At 37.9% G+C, this 22,552-nt stretch overlaps 1 protein-coding gene across 1 annotated transcript; it reads right to left on the bottom strand.

The window, feature by feature from the left end:
• Positions 1–406: 406 nt before the first annotated feature.
• Positions 407–22,135, bottom strand: LOC109036313 (uncharacterized). The gene is made up of 10 exons (XM_019050470.2): positions 21,927–22,135; positions 13,860–14,058; positions 11,869–11,983; positions 10,656–10,899; positions 9,746–9,904; positions 7,913–7,997; positions 6,520–6,662; positions 5,517–5,825; positions 4,284–4,589; positions 407–3,088 (listed from the first exon to the last, which is right to left on the bottom strand). Exons 1-10 carry the CDS (start codon positions 22,107–22,109, stop codon positions 2,525–2,527), a joined length of 2,307 nt encoding a protein of 768 aa, XP_018906015.2. The 5' UTR covers positions 22,110–22,135; the 3' UTR covers positions 407–2,524.
• Between the last annotated feature and the right edge of the window lie 417 nt (positions 22,136–22,552).

Genomic DNA, 22,552 nt, shown 5'->3' with positions numbered 1-22,552 from the left:
AGGAAATGAAAAATACTCAACGATGTTACCATGACACAGCTCACTATTGTGGCACCGTCTAATCAATTAGCCATTCAAACACTTAATTCCTGCTTTGAAAGATTTCCAAAAATAGAATTTTCACATTAGGTAATTTCCACAGTGAGAAATAGAAAAAACCACTGGAGACAGAGTTTTATACTGTGATATGACACCAAGGAAGTAAAGATAATCAAAGAAATGGTCAATTTTTTAAAGCGCGCAGAAAGTAACGAATCCTATTTCCATGTCTTTCTCAAGACAGATTCGCCTTCATTGAGAGCAGTAGGCAAGGCTTTTTACACCTTAATTTACCTCCAAGATCATAATGTACATAATCGTGAGTGTGACTAATTTTTAAAGGAATAAAAAATTGTTTCGAAAAGCGTTTTGGCGTAAAAAAATTAGGAAACTTTATTATCACAATTAAACAAAACAAATACATCAACAAGAATACATTATGTACAAGTTAAACATTGAGAGAATGAAGAAGAAATAATGTAATAAAAAAACGAAAGACAATTTGTAAAGGTACATCAGGCAAAAACACAAGCTAGTAAATCTAAAATGTAAAACCATGGCTTTGAAGTTCGGGAATAATATAATCCCGTAGCCTCTCCCATTCCAGTAAACACAGTTTTCTTTCATTAACTACGGGAATTTAGAATAATTATATTCGGGAAAGAATAGTATGCGTCTTACTCAGAGGTAATGCATGTATATTTGTGGTTTTTGGCGTTTATAAGAGGCACGTTTAATAGTCTAAAACGACCACTGCAATTTAAAGTGAGTACTTGTAGGGGCCTCATTTCGTTCATTTGTACCACTATATTCAAAGCTAAACACTTTGTAAAACTTTTCACCAGGATCAAAGCAAGCGAGATATGTTGACTAATCTATTTTTTGGCCAAGCCACACAAATATTTGATTTTTAATTATTCATGTCGTGCATGGTGATCAAAAGTGTAATGAACGATGAGCACTGAAAGAGTATTTAGCGCGGAAAGGTTTGCATTTTAAGAATTAGTATTTCAGGTAGCGATCTGCATTTTACTTTTTAATCCGGTAAGTTCCTCTGGGGTTAAAACTAAGGAAAATGTGATTTTTCAGTGCATATTTCTGTCTGTACCTTTCCGGCCTTTCATTTAACCCATGACATATCTTATTTTTACCTGCATCTAACTTTTGAACATTATCGCTCGGATTATAGAATCAAAGTAGCATTTTTAAATAACATTCTAAACAAACGTGTAGTGGTTAAAGACCGGATTTCTTGCGTGTAAAGCCTCAAAAATGTCTTGATATGATTGATATGATTGATAATGATAGATGAATATGATATCAGATCATATTTAGTTTATAATACAAACATTTGTTTTATCAAAAACTATAATTCAGAAAAGTTGAAATATTCTTGATGGGAGTTTCTGTATTCCCCTTTAATGATATTCTGAATTTTGAGCATGAAAATTTTAGATGTTCAACATTCCAATAAGTATGAGAATATATTTATCTTAATTTAGCTCATTATATTTAAGCCGTGGGGAATTTCTGGTGAAACAAATTGCTCTAAGTGACAAAATCATTAGGCATGCTGCCTTCAAACTAATTTGATACCCTCCGTGGTGTAGAGCGTTGAAGATTTTACTACTATTTGCTCTTATAAATCTAAATTTATCTATCTAAATTTTTTTTGTTAAAAAATTCAAGAATTTTGCCATTTTGCAAATTTGCACTATTGCGCGTATTGGTAGCTAAAGTCGAAAAATGCGTATCTCCAGCTGCGATGTTTCAAAACTCTCCTCATAGTTTCTGTATTATTTTTTTACTTTGATCTGTGCGAATTAAAACATACAGAAAATTTCTAGAAGCTATTTTGACGAGTTACCTTGGAGATAAACATTTTTCCAGTTTAAACATCAATATGCTTACTCGCGTGTTTTTTAAAGTCAGTAAAAGGACCCCAAAATGGCTAAATGTTCGGACTGATCTCACTGTGCTTTTTTCATCTATAGAGTACATTGTTAAAATTATTAAAATCCTGTTCCTGTTTGTAAGATGAGATCGACTTGAGCATGACTCTTCTTTTGAGTCAAAATTGACCCTTTGCCGATTTAATTGATTTGAATTGACCATGAATTACTTCGATTGACTCTAAAATGACTCTGAATGGCTCTACATTACTTACATTGCCCCGTGTGAGTTGGAGTCTCATTTGACTCGATCTAACAATGTGGGCTTCTTATCACTTATTGTCAGATTGCATAATCGGTGCCGGTACTCGACCTTTTTGTGGATCCGAACTTTAAAGAAAAAAACTTCTCAACAATTTTCAAGTTGGGATCCCTCAAAAAAGCGGTTACCACCAGTTGGCTTTGCATACTTTCAACATGGAAACAGAACTTTTTTTTTTTTTTTTTTTTTTTTTACAGAGTACAATGACTGAAGCACGATCTATAATCCTCAAAACTTAACCCCCCCCCCCCCCCCCCCGGTAGAACCTAATCTAGGACTCTTTGTCGTGGTTCGACTTTCGCTCGGTCTCTTTACTCTCTATCGACTCCAACCTTTCTTCTCCATCTTCATCGGGCCGTTTCTTCTCCGAGCCTGAGATCTCCTCTTTGGTCCTGTCCTTCTTGACGTAGGACTTGAAATCGTTGTATTTGTCGGCCATCTTGCGCGGGAGGCCCAGGAACTTCTGCTCGATCTCCTTGGCCTTGGTCCGCATGCTCTCGATGAAGTCATCGTAGGCCTGTTTCTTGGCCTCGATGTTGTACTTCTCGCGGAAGAACCTCTCGTAGTCGGCGATCTTGGCCTTGATGCTGCTCAGCGAGTTGCTCACCGTGTTGTCGTAGCGGTGTGAGAATTTGTGCATCGTGTTGTTGTACTTCTCGTGGAGCTTGTGCGCCGTGTTGTTGTACTTCTCGTGGATCTTGTTCCCAACGTTTGCTAGCCGACTGCTCACATTTGCCAACCGACTGCCCACATCCATCAGTCGATTGCTCACATTCGCCACATGTTCGCCTACTCTGTCATTTATTTTTGAGAACTTCTCCTTAACGTTCGTCATCTGCTCAAATATGAAAAAATATTTCATTAAAATACAATAAAACATAATAACGCTTAGTAAATAGTCGGAAATAAGTTAAGTTCAATTGGACCAGAAGAGTTGGCATTACAACGGTTTATTCGGTTGTTTTCAATTCGCCTTCAGCTGCGTCCGCAGCAATTGTTGTTACGAATGTGTTGTGCGTGATGATTTCAGTTCATTACATACTTGACTCTCTGAAGGCGTTTAATGCGAAAGCAGAGCACCCTGTTGGAGAACAACAGAGAAAGAGATTGAACAATGCTCAATCCCTACTTCTCTAGGTCTCCGACAGATGGCGCCACTTGCGCACATAAAACGCCTGCAGTGAGTCGAATATGTAATGGGTCAAAATCAGCACGCACAACTAATGCGTAACAACAATTGCTGCAGACGCAGCTGAAGGCGAATTGTTCAATTAAAAAAAAAAGAGTATGATAGAAAGTCTGCATGTAACGAGAGTGTATGTATTCGATCGACATGAATCGAAAAACGTTAACCAGTCAACACAGATTCAATGGACAAATAAAGGAAAACGTAGCCACCAAAAGCAATAGAAATCATGCATTTACAATAAAAAATTTAAAATTTTAAATCAGCCAAGATTTTATTTTTCGCGATTTTAAGTGTACGTGTACCATAGACTCACACTCACCCCCTGCAAATCGTTTTTAAGTATATTTTTGTCGCATTTGTTTTGCCTCAAGATCACTGTGCCCTCTGACTGTGCAAACCTGGTCGGCGGTGACTGAGAAAAACTGCCCGCAGACGCGGGAAACTTGAAAAAGCGTGTTACTAACGACATTGGCGGATCTAGCAATTTGGCAACACCGGATTTCCTCCATTCAAACCTATGGAAATACATCGATTTTTGGAGTGGCCAGGTGCTCCGACAAGAATCGATTATTTAGCATAGGTTTAAATGGAGGAAATTCGATGTTGCCAAATTGCTAGATCCGCCAATGTAACGACGCAGATTGCGCGCTATTATGGAGTTAACGAAAAAATTTTTTCGACATGCCCAACGTGATTTTCGTGCGATTCTACCCGTCATGACCTATGAGTGTATTTATTCGGATGTATTTCTTGTATTTCTGCATTTCTTCCGTAAACAGACCCATCACCTGTCTCCGCCATCCACACTTTAAAACTGCTGGCTTACTGCTTTGGCGCTCACCTTATTATCAATTTTCTCCAGATTGCGATGGTACGTGCGCTCGTACTTGGCGAGCTTGGCTTTGAAGATTTGGACTGTCCTATCGTAGAATTTGACGGCTTTGGCAGCTTTCTTCTTCCAGCTGAGCTGCAGGGGCCCCAGGGTGGCGTGTGGTCCGTTTTGCTCTTCGGCGTCATCGTATTCTAAGTCCACATCCTCTGACTCCCGCGCTTCCAACGCCGGGTCCACCAGTTCTTCTTTCGAGTGTCGTACCTCTGCCGACAACTTGTTGATCAGGAATGCTTGGACCAGTTTCGAGGAACGCACCTGAATCGTACAGTAGAATTATTAGAATTATATGCATTTTTTAGGGTTTCGCACATAGGCAGATTAAATGGGGGGGGGGGGGGTGAGGGTGTAGGGGGCACTCCGTTTGCCCGGAAAAAAAGAAGGAAGAAAAAGAGAAAGAAAAAACTAAGAGGCAACGGAGGAAAGACGCGTGTATTCAGTATTCATGACGGATTTGATTCAAACTACACGTCAGATACTTCAAAAATTCAACACTTTTCTGCGAGAAGCTCCCGGACCCCTTTACGCCTTCCTGTTTGAGGTGTCTGGATTCGCCTATGTGGCGGAAGGGATGTCAGAGGGTCTCTGTCCAGCAAATTTTCAAAATATTAAAGTATTTTGTATGCATTTTGATTCGATTTTACCATAAATGACTGGCGAATAAAAGCGTCCTTCCTTCTTGTTTCCTCTGTTTCTTTCTTCTTCCTTTCTTCCCTCCTTCTTCCTCTCTTTTTGGGCAAACGGGGGGGGGGTGTACGCCCCTTACGCCCCCACTTGGTTTTGCCTATAGTTTTGCACTACATGCATAAGAATTTCCATTGTGAAACACATTTTGATATCATTATTTAATCATTATTTTATCATTTATTTTATCATTATTCATTAAGGCAAATGTAGACCCCTTCATCGGCTTCTCAGCGGTAGTTAGGAAATTCTACTTTCGGAACTTCATCACTCGACCTTCATCATTTTTGATTGTAAGGAACATGTTATAACCGTCATAGCCAAGTTGTGCAGAGCTAGAAATGATTAAACTCGGTTAAAATGTGGATTCTTACAATGAACCAATCTAAAATACGATGTGCTGTACCTACTTCCAAAAAGCTGCAGCTAATCAGAATTTTTGTTTTGCTAAATTTCTGGAGAATTGTATAATTAAAAGAAAAATTTTTTCGTTGAAGTTACCTCTTCAGGAAAGTTGGCCGAGATGTCCCCCAACTCAACGCTAGAATTGTGTCTCGCAGAAATAAGCGAGTCTATGAGATTCGTCACGTTGAAACTACTGGCTCCTTCGGTCTTGGAGAAGGTTTCATAGAATGACTCGTACGGGGTGAAGTCAAAAGCGGTGACCTTTTGCACGTCGCTAAGAACTCTGTCCATAATCAGTTTTCTTATGTCAGTCGCCCAGAGGAAGTCCAAGTGATTGAATTGAGGATATTCGACTTGATGGCTGTTGATTACATTCGGCAATCGTTTTTGCAGTTCTGTAACGTCCTGTTGCAAAAAAAGCAAAAAAATTGAATATAACCTTCACGCAGCCTAACTTGAATTAACTATTAACTATGCGAGAAGCGAAGTATAATAAACGCAAATATCCGCTCCTTTAAAAAAAATTGATAAATGGTACGGGTTTAACTGCCGGGAAATCGCAAATTTGGTTCAAATTAAAAAAAATGTCTAGCTGTATGAAAATTAGAACATTTAACTAGCAAAAGTGCTTCTTCTCGGGTGCTATCATGGATTTTATGTCAGCACTACAAGAGGTAATGAATTTCGTTGAAATAATCAGCTTAAGTATACTTGGTGAATAGAGCAGGAAATCAAAATAAGATGGAATGAGGGGCTTGGAGGATAAGGCGCATAAGTGCAGTTTTTACTATTTCGAATAATTCGCGTTTCGAAATTCTATGGATCCTTATGACGGAAAGAAAGTTTAAACAGATTTTTTGATACTTAAAAATTGGAATTTAGGAGCGAATTTCTCACACAATATGCATTAAGACCAGTTTTACTTGAAATCAATAACATCTCAATTTTTTCAAAAACTGCACCTACATGCACTTTGTCCTTCAAGCCCCTCAAATATTAAAAAATTGCATTAACATATCAAAAGCCTAAGTATCCTTGAAAAGTAAAGTGTCCTTTCAATCATCTTTATAATATATTTATGTGAGGCTAATTGCTTTACCTGCTCGTTGGCCATGAGATCGTTCAAACTATGATAGAGAGACACCGGTGTTGTAATTTTACTCAGATCATAATCTATGGGTTCTTTGGTTCCATACTTAACCAGATTCTCCTCGGGTCCGTAATCAAACGGCCGGAATTTGGCTGTAATGAACAAACAAAGGAATTGATGGTAATGAAAGTAGATATACTTGAATGAGAAACATAGATTAGATAGGCGGGAAGCTCAAATGCACTACAGCACCACACAAATTAAATTTTTGTCAAATTTATATCACTTGCATGAATCAATAACATGAGTCACTTGCATGAATGAGAGTTATTCTTTCCGGTTACATTTCAAGAGCCGGCAGCTCTCGAAATGCTTCCAGAAGGCATATTCTTGATTGATAAAAAGTCGATGTTATAAAGTTTTAACTTTTTGAATTTTCACATTAGATTAGATTAATGCGAAAAATGCAGTTTAAACTTAACAAGATCGAGCCATAGAGAAAACACAATTTTGGGACATGAAAATCGCAGTTCCAATGCATAATCAACGAGCAATAGTCACTTTTTCGCAAATTTATATATCTTTCAAAGTTTGGCGGGGAAAAATAAGAATTCAAACGTGGTCTAAAAACATTTTGGTAAAATTCCATTCACACCTAAGTGAAGCAAGCCGCATTTTTAACATGTTTAAAACGCCTTCAATTTTAGAAGAAGCAACATATTATACTTTTCATCAGCTTACAGAATCAATGTCAGGGTGGCGATTGAGTGCCGCCATCATCCGATACAATACTATTTAATCCCATAAACCAGTTTAGAGTATTTATTATCTTTACAATATCAATGTTACGAAAAGAGGCCTTCAACGTTTGCAACTATAGTGACTAACAAGAGTGCACTTCTTTTTTATACCATTGAGTGAGGTAGTTTATTTTGCCAATAAGTCTAACCAACATTATCAAATTTATATAGAATATTAGTCCAGAAGACCTTCGAGGCCGAAATATGTAAAATAAGTGCAGCTGCTTCATTTTATTCTAAAAACATTTTGAAATATGCCGGAATCGCACGCTGAATTTGGCAGATGAATATGGAATTCAACAGTCATCGCTCAACGGCTGAAATTTCGCAAATTCAAGTAATTTTCATCCAGATTTGTGTCGAATCTATTCAAATAGTTCAGACGGATCCGACATTATATCCGATGGGCGCTGAGCTTCGTTCCTGAATTTTGCGAGGTACGCGCAAAATTCAGGCATCGAGCCGATGACTTCCACATTCAACTCACATTCAAGCCACATTCAAGCCGCATTCAGCTCCCACATTCAGAGTGTGATTCCGGCAGTATATTACTGAAATGATCCAGGAGGTCATGAAGAACTCCTACGAAATTCCAAAATTACCTGAAGCTATTTCCTGGGCATAATGAACCAAAGTTTTTGTTGAAGCACCAGCTGGCGTGTGACCTAAAATGACTGGCAGTAATGTCTGTAATCATAAAGTTGTAAGGGATCACTGTGACTTTGCTTGAATTAGTGAATTCATTGAGTTGCAACGACACTGCAGAAATTACATAGTACATTGCATTTATTGATTTGATGACACAAACTTTTGTTTGAAATTATCTGGTATACAAGATAAACAATTTTCATTGCAGTTAATCGATCTATTCCTATTGGCTGAATTAAAATCGGCCGATGGTGATTGCTCAAAATAAAGGAAACTGCACCCTTCAAATTCAACGATATACACTGAAAATTAACACTGAGCATTTTAGTTGAATATTTAGAAATTTATCGATTTATTTTTCATGGATTAAAATATAGTGAAACTCTTAAGTACTATTATAAGACCTTCAGATCTACACATGTTCTCTCTTTACAACGAAGAACAGCGCGACCCGCTCTCATACTATTGTGCTAAAAAAATATAACGTATGAAAATTTGATAGCTGTCAAATTTTCTCAAATAAAATGTTCCTTTTCAAGGAGGGTTAAAAATATTATCTTTTGATATTTTTAAGTAATTTAGATTTGATCGCGAATCAAGTTCTCTTAAGAATTAGAGGGAAAAATCACAGATGTAATTCTCTGAAAATTGGTAATTTAGCAAAGGAAATTTTGCATCGTCTGACGACTTACACTGGAAAAAAAAATCTCGGTGTATTTACAAAGAAAAGGGTAAAATTACCAAGAATTCAGGGTTCTATTTGATCCCAGTTTTTTCTTGGTAAAATTACCGTTTATGGAATTGGTAATTTTACCGAGAATCTCGGTAAAATTATTGAACTTTCTCGGTAATTTTACTGGACCTTGGTAAAAACGCCAATATTTTTTATCGACTGTGGTCGAATTACCGAGATAAAATGGCAAAGTTACTGGGAATTGATTACCAATAAAAGTGGTATTCTTGCCTGAAAAAAAAAAACAGTAAAAATACCGGTTTTTAGGTAAGCTTACCAGTCTGTCTTGGTAAAATTACCAATAAATTGGTAAAAAAAGTGAGATGGTAAAGGTACCAACGGACCTTGGTAAAAACGCCGAGAATTTTTTTTCAGTATATGTGGTGTTCTTCCTTAGCACGGCAGCATAGTCAATATAACCTATCCCTGCACGCGCCCATCTAATGTATTTCGTAATTGATGAGCATTTCAGTTTGGAGAGTTTGTCATATATTTCTTGATGACGCAATTGCCTGATGACGGGATTAGTATTTGAGCAAGTCTTGAGGTAGGTTCGGAACATTTTAAGGCGAGAATGTCAGACACAGAGGAGTCAGTATCTCAATTGTGCACTTAAAGGTGCAAGTACTAGTATTGAAAATTGAGAAATGATTCCGACCGTTATCAACATTTGAAGGCGTGATGTTAAGTGCCTGATATACGACCGAGAAAAGGTGGAAAAGTAGAAAGCTAATAAACACTCGACATCTTCCATTGCCTTAGAAACAATCACTTAACTTTCAACTTAATAATCATGATAGTTCATTGCTTTTCCTGCATTTTTTTTTCTTATTTTTTTGAGAATTACGCCTCTAAGTTAATGCTGCAGGACTGCCAAAAAGATGTTAATTTTTGCAATTTAGAACGAGAAAAAAATAATTTTTTAATACTTATAAAAAAATGTACAAGCTGTTGCTTTCATTTTTGAATGCTTCGTATACTTGACAGTGGGATGGGAATTGAAGATGTGATAAAATTGCTTCAGAATAGGTCAAAGTTTATAGATGAAACTTACCCTGTTGAATTGGTCCCTATCAAATCCTGTCAGAACGAAGATGTACTGCTCACAGATTATTTCCTCCAGCATGTAAAATTCGCACATGTATTTGAAAACTTTTTTCATGAAGCTGGTGTGCCCGAGAAATTCACCGGTGCCAATCCACTCGATCATTTTCTGGGGACAAAGTCGAAAAATTCTAAAAGCTGTAGAGGGATAAAACTTATTTTAATAGACCCCCAAAAAATATGCTTAAGGGCTTGATATTCTAGAACTTTCGCAACTTGCAACATCTTATTATTTGCCTCCTAATGACAGAAATTCCAACTTCGACTCGGTATAACTCTTGATGTAAACATTTCCCCAAAATATGGCTGCTGGTATCTCATTAAATGTAGAATCTAAAAACGGGTTTTTGTTTTACTGGAGTCATTGCGCACTTTCGAAACATGGCAAATTTCAAAGCTTTCTTTAGGGGACTCATACTGTTGTGCTAAGGAAAATCGCCGCAGGAACATTCGAGAGTCGCCAAATTTCCTCCAATGAAATGTTTATTTTTGAGGAGAGTTATGAATATTTTCTCTTGAAATTTTCAGATAATTTAGATCTAATTACGAGGAAAATTTTCTGAAAAATTAAACAGGATTTATTCACAATCTTTCTTGATATTTAAATGAAGAAAATTTGCCACTGACAAAGGTTCTTGCGGCGTTTTTCCGTAGCACGGCAGAATGGGAGATGGGACAATGTCGACCTCCTTCAATGATGAGTGACTTTGAATTTCATGTTCTTATCTGACTGTATATAAAATCATAAAACTAACGCAAAACGCGCAAAGCGCGCTGCAGGGGGTTGACCGCGAAGCGGTCAGGGGGTGAAGCTCCTTGATAAGGTCAATTCTTTGTGATGATAAGAACTGTAAAATTACCATGTAATCATCTGCAAAGGGTGCCAAGTAGCGGACTGGTGTTTTTGCTCTGGACATGAAAGCGACAGGTGCCAAACTGAATTGGGCCCTGATTTTCTCGTTGTACTCGGGCTTGGTGGAAGCCATCACGAAGAACATTGTAGTTCCCATTGAGTGGCCCATGTAAAGGAGATCACGATGTCCTGTCGTCATCAAAATGAAATCGATGACAGCTGGAAGATCGTATTCTCCCATTTCGTGAAAACTGCGACAAAAACACAAAAAAACCTGTTGAATACATAAAAAATGCAACCAAAATTATAGATATAAGGGCCGTTCAGGTATTACGTAACGGCGTTACGTCGTAACGCACTTTTTCCGCTTTTTCGACTCCCTCTTCTCCCTTGGTAACGCGCCCTGAACACAACCCTACTCGACTTTTTTGAATAACGTAACGCTGGCCTTCTCTCATTTCGACGATTCTAACAATTTTCTTTGCTTGCAATTTAATTTTGGCTGGTTACGCGCACCAATTTCGGGTAATAATTGTGAGGGTTTAGCTCTATTTTTTTGCGGAGGAGGAGAGGAGGACGTCGGCTGATCTGTTGAAAAACTAAAACGCCGTAAAAGCTGGCTGGCACTTGTGGGATACTCAGTGGCAATTCTTGAAAGTTGGTAATACTGTTTTTCCTCCTTTTAAATCCATTAAAAATATCGATATTGCCCAGAATATCGATGAATATCGATTATATCGATATAAGCTTCTGCCTCCACCAAGAATCGATTGTTTTGCATTTATTTAAATGGCGAAAAGACAGCTTTGTCAACTTTCGAGAATCATCACTGGGGATGCTTTGAACGACAGTATCACGAGAGTTGATGTAATCCATCCGTGCGAACTGATTATTAACTGTCACGCCTTGCTTATACTCGATGACGTTAATGCAATGTTGGCGGTTCAAAATATGTCACTCATTTTTCAGGATGAGTAGCACAGCCCAAATAGTTTGGGCAAGATGCTGAGTCCTCGTGCCGCACTTTTCCAACTTCTGAGTAGAAACATCAAAATAGGATGGAATCATCGAATGGAAAATCATACATTCCTCAGCACGATCGCTCAGAGTCGTCGAGGCGTACCATCACACATCTTTTCATAAAATGGTCTCGAACTAGAAAAGAGGAAAATAGTACAACTATCTAACTATAGAATTTAAAATGGAACATTTGATTTTACCTGAAATTCCAGAAATCATTGCTTTTGGGGTCAAGCTTAACGTGATGCTTCGAGTATGTGTTCCCCCTACAGTTGCCAAGCCACACGTCATAACCAAGGTCTGCTAGAATGTATGCTGTCAAGATAACATAAAAAATTCTAATTTAGAATTTTTCCCGGGGATGGAAATGATCTAATTCGAATATAAAGATGACTGGTCACAGTTTTTGGCGTGATCGAACTGACGTGCACTATTGCATCAATTATGTTAAAAAGTCTCGGCAGATTTTGAATTGTTAGCCAAAGAAAGGACGATAGGCAAAATTTAGATAAATGAAATTTATTCTGTTTGGAAAAAAACTTCGTATTTGATACAGTTATCGATTCCTGTATCGAATGCGGGGTTTTCTTTCAAACAGAGTTCTGCTTTCATTTCTCTGGATTTTGCCAATTTTCTCAAAATGATTCTTTAAGTTTATGCGCAGGGGCTGTCGTCCCTTCTTTGGCTAAAAATTCAAAATCTGCCGAGATTTTTAACGTAATTGATACGGCATATCGCATGCTAGTTCGACCACGCCACGTTAGAAACCTTGACGAATCACCATGGGTCCTTGAGAATTTCGGCAAATTACCTTTTGTGAGAGTTTAATATTTGAGAACCCCCCTTCTTTGCCTGGGACCCCCTAAACACTACCCTCGCCTTCGATGACGGTTCGTATAAGACCTGGCAATCAGACGTGAATCTCACGGAATGACGATATCTGTGTTGTTTTCAGTTGCGTAAAATATTTCATCGTTTGTAATTTAGATTCTCTCTCTGGAAATTTTTTCGATTCTTGAAAAATGCAGGAGCATGTCTTCCAAAGCAAAATGCAAAATCGATGAGCAAGCACCGTCTCAGCTTGCACTGGATTGCTGATATCCTAGGAATGCCGCGAGCATTTTTTATTAACTCTTTTTTGTAAAGTGTGATTTACAATAATCTCAGAGCAACAGTTAAAATTGATTCCCAACTGATAGGAAAAGCATATAGTGCCGAATGAAACACCTGAAAGTGTCATTTTTCAATAGCCCTGTCAGATTTCGAATTCATTTTCAGGATTCAAAATTAATTTCGTTTCTAATGTAATAAATATTTGAAGAGTATAATCGCGGGGTTTCTTTCTTTTTTTTTTTTGGCAATGCAAATTAGACGTCTTTTAGATGTGTATGTGCGTTTGAAAAACACGCTTTTCGGAGCTAGAAATACCCCTGAATGATGAGATGACGAGGGCAAATATTTGTTATCAGATTTAATGTTAGTGGGTTTGATTTTAACATCATCTTTCTTGTATTGCGAACTCATGAAAAGCGGCAAATTCGAAAGGTATTGAGGAACGAGTACTTCATAAAATAGGAAAAGTAAGAGTGCGTGTCAAGTAGGTACTCAAGAATTGCTAGAGATTTTTATTTTCTTTTAGTTTTTAACAGGTTCATTTTGCGTCCAAACATTTCTTTTATGAGTCCGAGGTTCTTATTTCAGAGAGATCATTTTAAAATTAAAATGATGAGTAATTTGTATTTTCTTAGAAGTAATTACAATATGGTATCATTATCATTAAATGAGTTTTGTATAACCTCCCAATAGGCGCAGTGTAGAGGCGCTTCGGGTGAAAATAACAAGCTTATCTCGAGTGTGAGAGAAACGTGTGTGTGCACTTCGGTCAGTGTTTTGACTTTTCTTTTCTAACGAGAGGTGGAAGACAATTGAGAAGCTTGGAGTGGGCACATAAGTGCAGTTTTTGCTATTTCAAAAAATACTTGTTTAAAGTTTCAAAATTACATAGAGCCTTATGGCTGAAAGGAAGTTTAAACCCACTTTTTGATGCTTTAAAGTAGGATTTTAGTTGTAAATTTTTCACAGAATATACTCTCAAACTAGTTTTAGTTGAGTTCATGAATATCTCAATTTTTTCAAAAACTGCACTCATGCGCCTTGTCTTCAAAGCCCATCGATTCAAAGTTCAGCTCACCATACGACTTTTCAGGTCCGTTGATAATGAAATCAGAGGAGCTCCCCAAGAGACCGTGTTGCAGGAGGATGGGCGGTTTTTCAGGATCCCTGAAGCGGGTCTTCCCATGAGGAATTCGATGCACCTCCAGGAGGTACCCATCTTCTGTTTTCACGATGTGTTTTTCTGCAGGATACCCATGCCGCAAGATAATTCTCGGCTACAAAAAACAAAACAAAAAAAAGCAAAGAACAAATAATTAATGATAGATAAACAACCAAAGAATTTGTCTTAATCATTTCAAGTATTCTTCTTTTCGTTCTATACGTCATCCACAAATGGTGTCAAGGTCCTGGGGAGAGAAGGGTCGAGGAGTGCGTCAAATTCTACACAATTGAGGCGTTGAGTGCAGAAGGGGCATATCTTGGTTGTGGTGTTTCAGAATCTCCACAGCTAATTTATATCACAGAGAGAAAACTATTGAGAAAGTTTCATCAAATTTTTCGTTTTCAGCATTGTAAAATCATAGAGAAAATTCAGTAAAAGCTTCAACAACTTCCATAAATTTGCTTCCGTCATAATGAACGAGATGAGACGTTAACGGAGATTGTGAGACACCGCAAGCAAGAAATGCTCTTTCTGCATTCAGCGATTTAATTACCACGCAAACGTTCCGATGTGCAAATTGCCTATACTGCGCCTGCCGCAGTGTTCACTTCCACCGACGACCCTTGGATCGGGCGATAGAGCACTTTCTGCATACTTGGAAGGGCGCCATAAAACTAATCTAATTTTTAAGGGGGGATTTTTAAGAAAATTCCGATCCATCCGTGTGGAGAGCCAATAATGTTAGTATAGTAATATGATAGGGGAAGTGATTTAAAGTCGTTATTTTTGAGAGAGGTTCAACGCGCCTTCTTGCCGTGTATATGCACCTAACATGGGAATCAGTAGATTGAAGAAAAACCGAAAACCGAAATGTTTTCTATGGACAACACCTCAGTAGAGTGAGCATCTATGGAAAAGCCCTCTTGCTTATAACTGTTTAACATGCCGATTGATAAATTCAAATGCCCATGCACGAGAACAAGGTTTTTCATTTAATACACGAAAACGCTGTTTCTAAAAGCAACCTGATTTTATAAATTGAACAGAGCACGAGATGCAAGTTTAGATGAGGTCTGATTTGTCCTTGTTGTAAATGCGCTTGTAAGTGAGTTCAAGTCAATGTATTACTTACATAAACGCGCTTGAATAACGGTGAAAAAATATCCGTTCACCTTTTTAGGAGGAAAATTACTTTTTTAATCCACCGAGAGACGACTTTTTTGCCGTCCTCCTCTACGGTTAAAAAAAGCAATCGTCCGAGAAAAAAGAAAAATGAAAACGGTAGATATAATACAGACTGTATGTGAATAATTTGGAGACTTCAGACGCCGACACCGACTTCTGTGACCTGACTGCCGCGTGAATGGATTTTTTTGGAACTAAAAATAGTATTTTTAAGTGACAGGTAATTGGTTTAATGAAATTCATCTCTAGTGTTTTTGAAGATGAGAGGCTAATTTACAGTGCCGGGTGCAAAATACTTTATTATCATTCTGCGTGTACTAAAACTTCCATAGATTCGCATATTTCTTATCACGAGCCTGATTGGACAAATATTTATTGAACATCTTAAAATTTCGGCATACGGTACAAGTTTCCTGCGTTATTTCGTCGATAAACGTCACGCTTATTCGCAAATAAACGGAAACAATTCCCAAGTTAAATAACAGATGAAAAATGACCGGGTAAAGATTGCTACCGATGTAGAAATTATCTACTGATAATAATTGTGCGTAAGGATGATAATTCCAACACCATTCTTCTCTTGTGAAACGGCACTCTTTACTTTTTTCATCAAAAGGCTGCTGTTTTGAACAGTAGAAATTGACTCCCTGTTTCTTCCGATATATTTGCAATAATAACTGCTTTTGCATAATTTTGCCAATTGATAATAGCTCCTTTTGCGTTTTTTTTTTTTTTTTTTTTTTTTTTTTTTTTTTTTTTTTTTTTTTCCAATGGGTTCTTTCTTGCTACAATCTCTAACTCAGTAACGACTGTGACCCATATGCCTTTAATACGGCAGTTAAATTTTAACAATAATAGTATTGTCAGTTCCACTGAATAATGCGTGGATTGAGCGTATTTCTGCCGGACGGAACCAGAGACTGGTGGGAAAGAAAATGTGTGCTCGTTAGTCGTGGGTCGTAAGAATGAATGGGAATTATAAAGCGCCAGTGACGTCAGCGGCAACAAAGCCTTGCGTCCCTGTTGTCGCTCTTAATCGGCATTAACTCGTGAGCCCTGTCCACACTGAGAAAAAACTATGGCTTATAAACCTATTAGAGGTAAATATGGAACACCACTAATAGTAGTACCTCTACATATAATAATAGCACATATACCTTAGTTATGGTACGGGGTACCTTAATTAGGTACAGAGACCTTAGTATGGTTCACAGACCGAGAATCATTAGTTTATTTACGACTATTATAGGTGTTCCATATTTACCTCTAATAGGTTTATAAACCATAGTTTTTTCTCAGTGACAACGCTCATTCCCATGCCCACGGCTTCTATGCGCCAAATTTCATGTAGTTCCGTTTGACGGAATTTGAAATCCCGCTTTTCTATTCCTCCAAAAGGAATCACACCTGCTTTTGCATTGTTTCTTACAGCTTATACATATAGCTCATATAGCTTTCTAAAGCATACCTCATCTTTCCCACTCGTCTAAAGTTCCGTTTAGCAGAAATACGTCCAATAATTGGTGAAGGAGCTCATTTTAAATAGGTCTGCTGTGGAAAAAATCGCTCAAATGAATAGTATTAATAGCTGATAACGGCAGGTAATAAATGGGTGTAAATTAATAGAGCACTTTGAATCATGTGTCTTGACCAAACAGATTATTAGTTCCATCGCGATTAGAGTTTTCTACTAAAAGTTTTAAGTTTTTATAGATGAACGACGATGATTCATTCCATACAAAGTCTATAAAATCAAACTATTCGTATGCTTATTTGTATGCAGTCAAGGCAGAGGGGTCAAGCACCCTTCATCACTGACCTTACCCTTTGAGCGCAGATAATCTATAATTCCGCTCGAAATTCAAGCAGACAATAAACCTGGGACTGACGCATAAGGCCTGTCTTTCATCGCCTAACATACTCTTTCATTCATCTGACTCATGTTTTGTTTTTTCCGCTTCCTTTTTTCCCCTATTTCTTTCTCAAAGGTGTAGATATGGCGGTGATGTTCGAAACCAAGATATCAGATTAGGATATATGAATGATAGATTGATTACTTGAACGAGACTGCGGAATAGCATTGCAATGAATTCGATACCGAGGACACCTAAAATTTAGCATTAAATTTGTATAAACCAGTTTGAGTCATAAAACCACCCCATTGAATTATGTTTTTAACTTTTGACCGAGAACTGAATAACACCGATTTTTCTATGCCATATTGAGGAAAATAACTATAATAACGAATATACTCCGACTACAGATTCTGGCGCAGCTTTTAAAGCAGCGATCTCCATGAGATACACTGAGGGAAACTCAAATAGATTTTCGGTGGAGGTTTGCCGGCATCTCAAGAGAAGTTGTTCGATATAGGGCTGCGTGGGAGTCACATTGCATCATAGTGCACTGCAGCAGCAGGAGCGTCTTGTATGCATATGCGCTCCAATTTTTGGTATAGTTTTGGCATAATATTGCTCCTCTGAAGGCTGAAGTAAAAATTAAAATTATAACAAAATTGGTTTAATCCTATTTTTCCATGCCTTCGGCGCTCTTTCATGGCAGCTACACTGAAAAAAAAAATCTCGGTGTGTTTACTAAGAAAAGGGTAAAATTACCAAAAATTCAGGGTTCTATTTGATCCCAGTTTTTTATTGGTAAAATTACCATTTAAGGAATGGGTTATTATTGAGCTTTCTCAGTAATTTTACCAGACCGTGGTAAAAACGCCAATATTTTTTATCGACTGTGGTAGAATTACCGAGATAAAATGGCTAAGTTACCGGGAATTGATTACCAATAAAAGTGGTTTCTTACCTGAAAAAAACCAGTAAAAATACCGGTTTTCAGGTAAGCTTACCAGTCTGTATTGGTAAAATTACCAATAATTGGTAAAAAAGTGAGATTGTAAAGATACCAACGGACCTTGGTAAAAACGCCGAGAATTTTTTTTCAGTGTTGGGCAGTGTATTTGTGGTATCTTCTTGCTTGACACAGTTCAAGTACAGTTATAGCTATGTAAGGTAATCCTGTGAAATTCCAGGCAAATATGCACTGCCTGGCACAAAATTTCATCGGGCTACAAAATGAAGGTTGTCACCTACTTTGGTGTCGATAAGATAGTTTAAGCATGCTTGATCAAGAAATTTTATTTGCGTTGTTTGAGAACACGAAAACAGTGGTGCTTCGCTCACTTTTACGCTTGGATGGTTAGAAGATGTTAATAACATTACTTACTTCAAAAATTAAAGATTCACACGTCAATAGCTTTTGTTAGGTCATTTGCGACACTTAGATGGCGGCGCATAATTATATTGGAGGACGCAATTTGTTACCCTCTTCCCTCTTACAATTCACTCGTGACGCAAGTTAGACCCTTCAGTGTGGTGAAACGTTGGATGGATTCTTGTCTTGCGATTACTAATTTTCTAAGAGCTTTTGACTCGGTGACCGAAAAACATTCTTCAATAAAACAATTTCTTATATATATTTTTACCTAAATCGTGAAACGAAGCGAGGAAACAATCTTTGCTACCTCTCTCAATGCATTGTAACGTCCATCCTTCGTCCTTAAGTTACATTACGTTTTTGAACGTCCCTACTGAAAAAATGTGGTCGATGACAACAAATAAACAGATAAATGAATCTCAAGAGATTTAGATGAGAAATCGCAGGAGGAATATTTCTCTTGTTTCCACAGCAAATTTTTAGAAAAAGAGTTTATCAAGAGACGGAATGACTTGACCAAGCAAAACACGATTAGATAATTTTGATAAAAATCAAATGAATGTGAAAAGGGCAGGGATGCATCATTGCATCATACTTCCTTATCATTGTCATGAAAACGGCTGGTTCGAGTATTGAAGCTACTATTAAACCTTGACCAAGTTGCTCAAATATAATTTTTTTCTTGAAATATACGTGACAAGACATTTTTTGACCCCCCAAAAAGTTGGGGTTTCTCGGTGAGAAATTATTAGAACCTCGAGTTTTTAACCATCTCTCGTGAGAAATGACTTGAAAATCACGAGAAGCACATCAAGAACATCTGAATTGCACTTCCAATTTTATAATCTTGCATAGGTATTTTTGAAATTTCTGCTTCAAAAAGTTTGTGTCAACCCGGTTTTCCGGTTCCCCACGCAAAACTCGGAATGGCCGCCGCCACGTGTCGCAGTTCCCCAACATTAAAAACAAACATATTAGAAGTCATTTACCCGCCAAGACCCTCTCCTTCTCCCCAAGTTAAGTTCAATAAATAGAAGTACTTCTGTTGTTTTTTGTATTCGAGGAATCGTGAACAGACCCAGACTATTTATTTGTTTCTATGTCAATAAACTCAGAGTTCTAGGATGTAAGTGCTCCCTCAGAGTGTTACCTAATCACTCTCTTTTCCAAGGTGTCTAGTCCTCTAAGATTGAAGTGGCACGTTTCATATTTAGTAATAAGGAATCCTGGGCGAAAAATAGATAGGAAACGTCGTCTGATGAAATTGTGAGAATTTTTAGAGCATTTCTAACGGAAACAAAAAAATTCCCAGTTCTCATATCTATGAAGAGACGAAGAGAGCATGTCGGGCACTTTGTAATAATTTCGAGGAACTTAAATCTTGTTAGCAGAAGTACTCCAACCTACTTCTGACACCGTTCGAAACTTTCGATAGTAGAATGCGCACATCGACCCGCGAGTCTACAAGTGTCTACATTTCGCAGAAAAACTACACAGTAATGTTTCCCACTTGAGGTGTCGGGCTTTTGTTATTGAGTACCGACACTTGAAATATATCCACGTCGAAGTGGTGGGATCATGGAAGGGATTACAAGATTTACAATATGCATGTTGTGGAGGCGATTTCAATGGGACTCTATTAAAATTAATGTGATTCTACTGCACAACATGGCAACTTCACTCTTTGCTACTTGTCGGCAGCGTCTATTTTTTTATAATATACTTCCTTTGAGAACGGTATAATCTCGAGCCGATCAAAGCAATCAATCAGAACCACTCAGGGGACAATGACCAGAGAGGCCACTGCAGTTTCCTTTTGAGTCGTGGCACTTGATGCAGGATGCTACTGGCCACTCGATAGGAGAAAATTACCGAGAAGATAAATGCTTTCACTTTTTGTAGTGGTTTGTTTATTTTTTTATAGCATAATCCAATAATTGAAGGGGTCTATTCGGTTTTTGCAGTCACCGAATCGTTGATACCCTTGCCAAACTCGAGGCTAAGTCGTAATCTGGTGAATTTGGATTATATTTTTACAGCAAAGTTTCTCAAAATGTTGGTAAAGCATGATTTATTAAGATGCCCTGCTCTCGCACTAATGTTCGAATTGATAAACGGCAGGAGAATATTTGATGGGTCAAATTCAAAATACGACTTTCCTCTAAAAGTTTTTTCTTAAAGTTCCGCCGGTTGGAGCTACGGTCCCCTTTCCGGTGACTGTTCCAGGCCAAAACTTATATAAGGTAGCTGTCTTCTATACTTAGTCATTTATCGCTAAATTCTGTCATTGCTTCAAAAATGTGAGAATCTCAAATTGAGGGGGTGGGGGATCAGGAGGTTCCTAAGGGTCTTGCTGCATCTTAGAGAAAAATTTGATTTTTCCGAAAGTTTGGGGAAAGTTTAATCGTGACCAGGGGCACTTTTCGAAAAAAAGGAAGAAACTCTGTATAATAACTCATTTTTACTCATAAAATATGCTCCTGCAGGCTGACCGTTTACCTTTGGTATGATCTAGAAAATACGGTCCTCTGTCGACCCCATTCTTTTTTCAGGAAAATAACGCGAATTGAATTAATAATTAACTAAAAATCAAAATGGTAGTCAAGGAACTTAAAAACTCCAGATCAATTTGCGCTACCCTAGCTTGTATAACATACTCTTGTCACATTTAGGTTTTAGTTATTCACCTTTTTTGGAATGCCGGTCAACCCTGAGATAGCCTGTATGCTTTTCAGTTATTGATCTTCTTCATATTGATTTGATTTTTCAAAAGTGGCCGAAAGAAAACTCATAATTCGTCATTTCCCTCTCGAAAGAATATAGCTACATCTGAGTTTTGTATTTGCCCTCTCGAATGTTATTTTAATCAGGAGAATCTTGGGTATTTCTATCTGAAAATTTCATTTTTTTGTTCCTCTGATCTCATGCAAGAACTCAAGAAGAAGAAAAAATTTGGAAAAGAATGGAGGAGGTATATTGATGTAAAATATTTATTTTTTCAAAGTCAATTTTGCAATTTTGGATTGGAGGCACGATCCTTCGTCCGGAAAACGACAAATTAGAGTGATAAATCAAAATGGTGTTCACAAAACCAATAACCCTAGATTAACTCAGACTACCCTGGCCCGCTTTTGCCTAGTTAAATCATATTTAGGTTTGTTTTTAAAACAAGGGGGTAAAATAATGCTCGGTCCACACTTTTTCCCGACGAACGCAATGCCAAAAAGTTCAAAAATTTGAAAAATGTCAAAAATGTGAGCTTTAAAGAGCGTTGAGTAAAAAATTTGAGCTCTAATATCCCAATGCATCTGCCTGAGATGAGCATGAACACTCTCCCCTCAGTCTTGCTTTGACACTCATCAGAGCTCAAATTTTTGACTCTTATTGAAATTATTATTAAACTTTTTGGCCATGCTTCCCCCGCAAAATAGTGTGGACTTACTACTATTTTACCACCTTACATACAGTTCGGGCCACATTTTTTTAAAAAATTGTATTTATTTTTATTTTTATCTTTTTAATTTTTTTATCTTCTTTAATTGTTTTTATTTGAAATTCAGAGGGCCTTACCGTGGGCAAGTCCGCATCGGGGTCGTAGGGGAGGCAAAACCTCGGGTCATCGATGGCGTAGGGGCCGGCGGCCCCCGGGGTCGACTCCGTGGGGGCATATGCACTTGCAGCACTCACACTACTCGCGAACACGCTCGCGGCTGCGTCGAGCAGAACGACGACTGTCGCGCAGAAGAGCATCATTTTGAACTGGCTCCCGGGACAGCGTCGCGCATCGTTCTCGCATCCCTCCCGCCCCCCTCTCCCCCTAACCCCCAACCCCCCACAACTCATCCCGCCTCCCAGACCTAATCAGTCTCACTGACAACAACTTTTCTCGCCTTTGATCGGGCATCTCTCCCCCCTTTCGTCCCGCGTCCGGCGAATTGGCGTAATATCAGAGGCGACAGGATGTTTGGATTCTGTGATTTCATTGATTGCCAGTCAATCAAAGTGGCGTCGAATGTTGCAGTAACTCAATTAATGAGGGACAAGGTCAGAATAGAGTTGGTGAGTTCAGAAAATAATGACCCTACTACGAAATTCTCAAAATTCGTTTGATTTTAGGATTTTTTTATCATGTATTTACAATACATCAATGATACAATACGATGATCAGACTTAAAAACTAGTCTTTATACATCTGA

This window comes from Bemisia tabaci, chromosome 3 (genome assembly GCF_918797505.1).
Source record: "Bemisia tabaci chromosome 3, PGI_BMITA_v3".
Taxonomy (NCBI): Eukaryota; Metazoa; Arthropoda; class Insecta; order Hemiptera; family Aleyrodidae; genus Bemisia; species Bemisia tabaci.
Note: the sequence above shows the minus strand (reverse complement) of the source record. Positions and strands in the feature narration are given on the sequence as shown.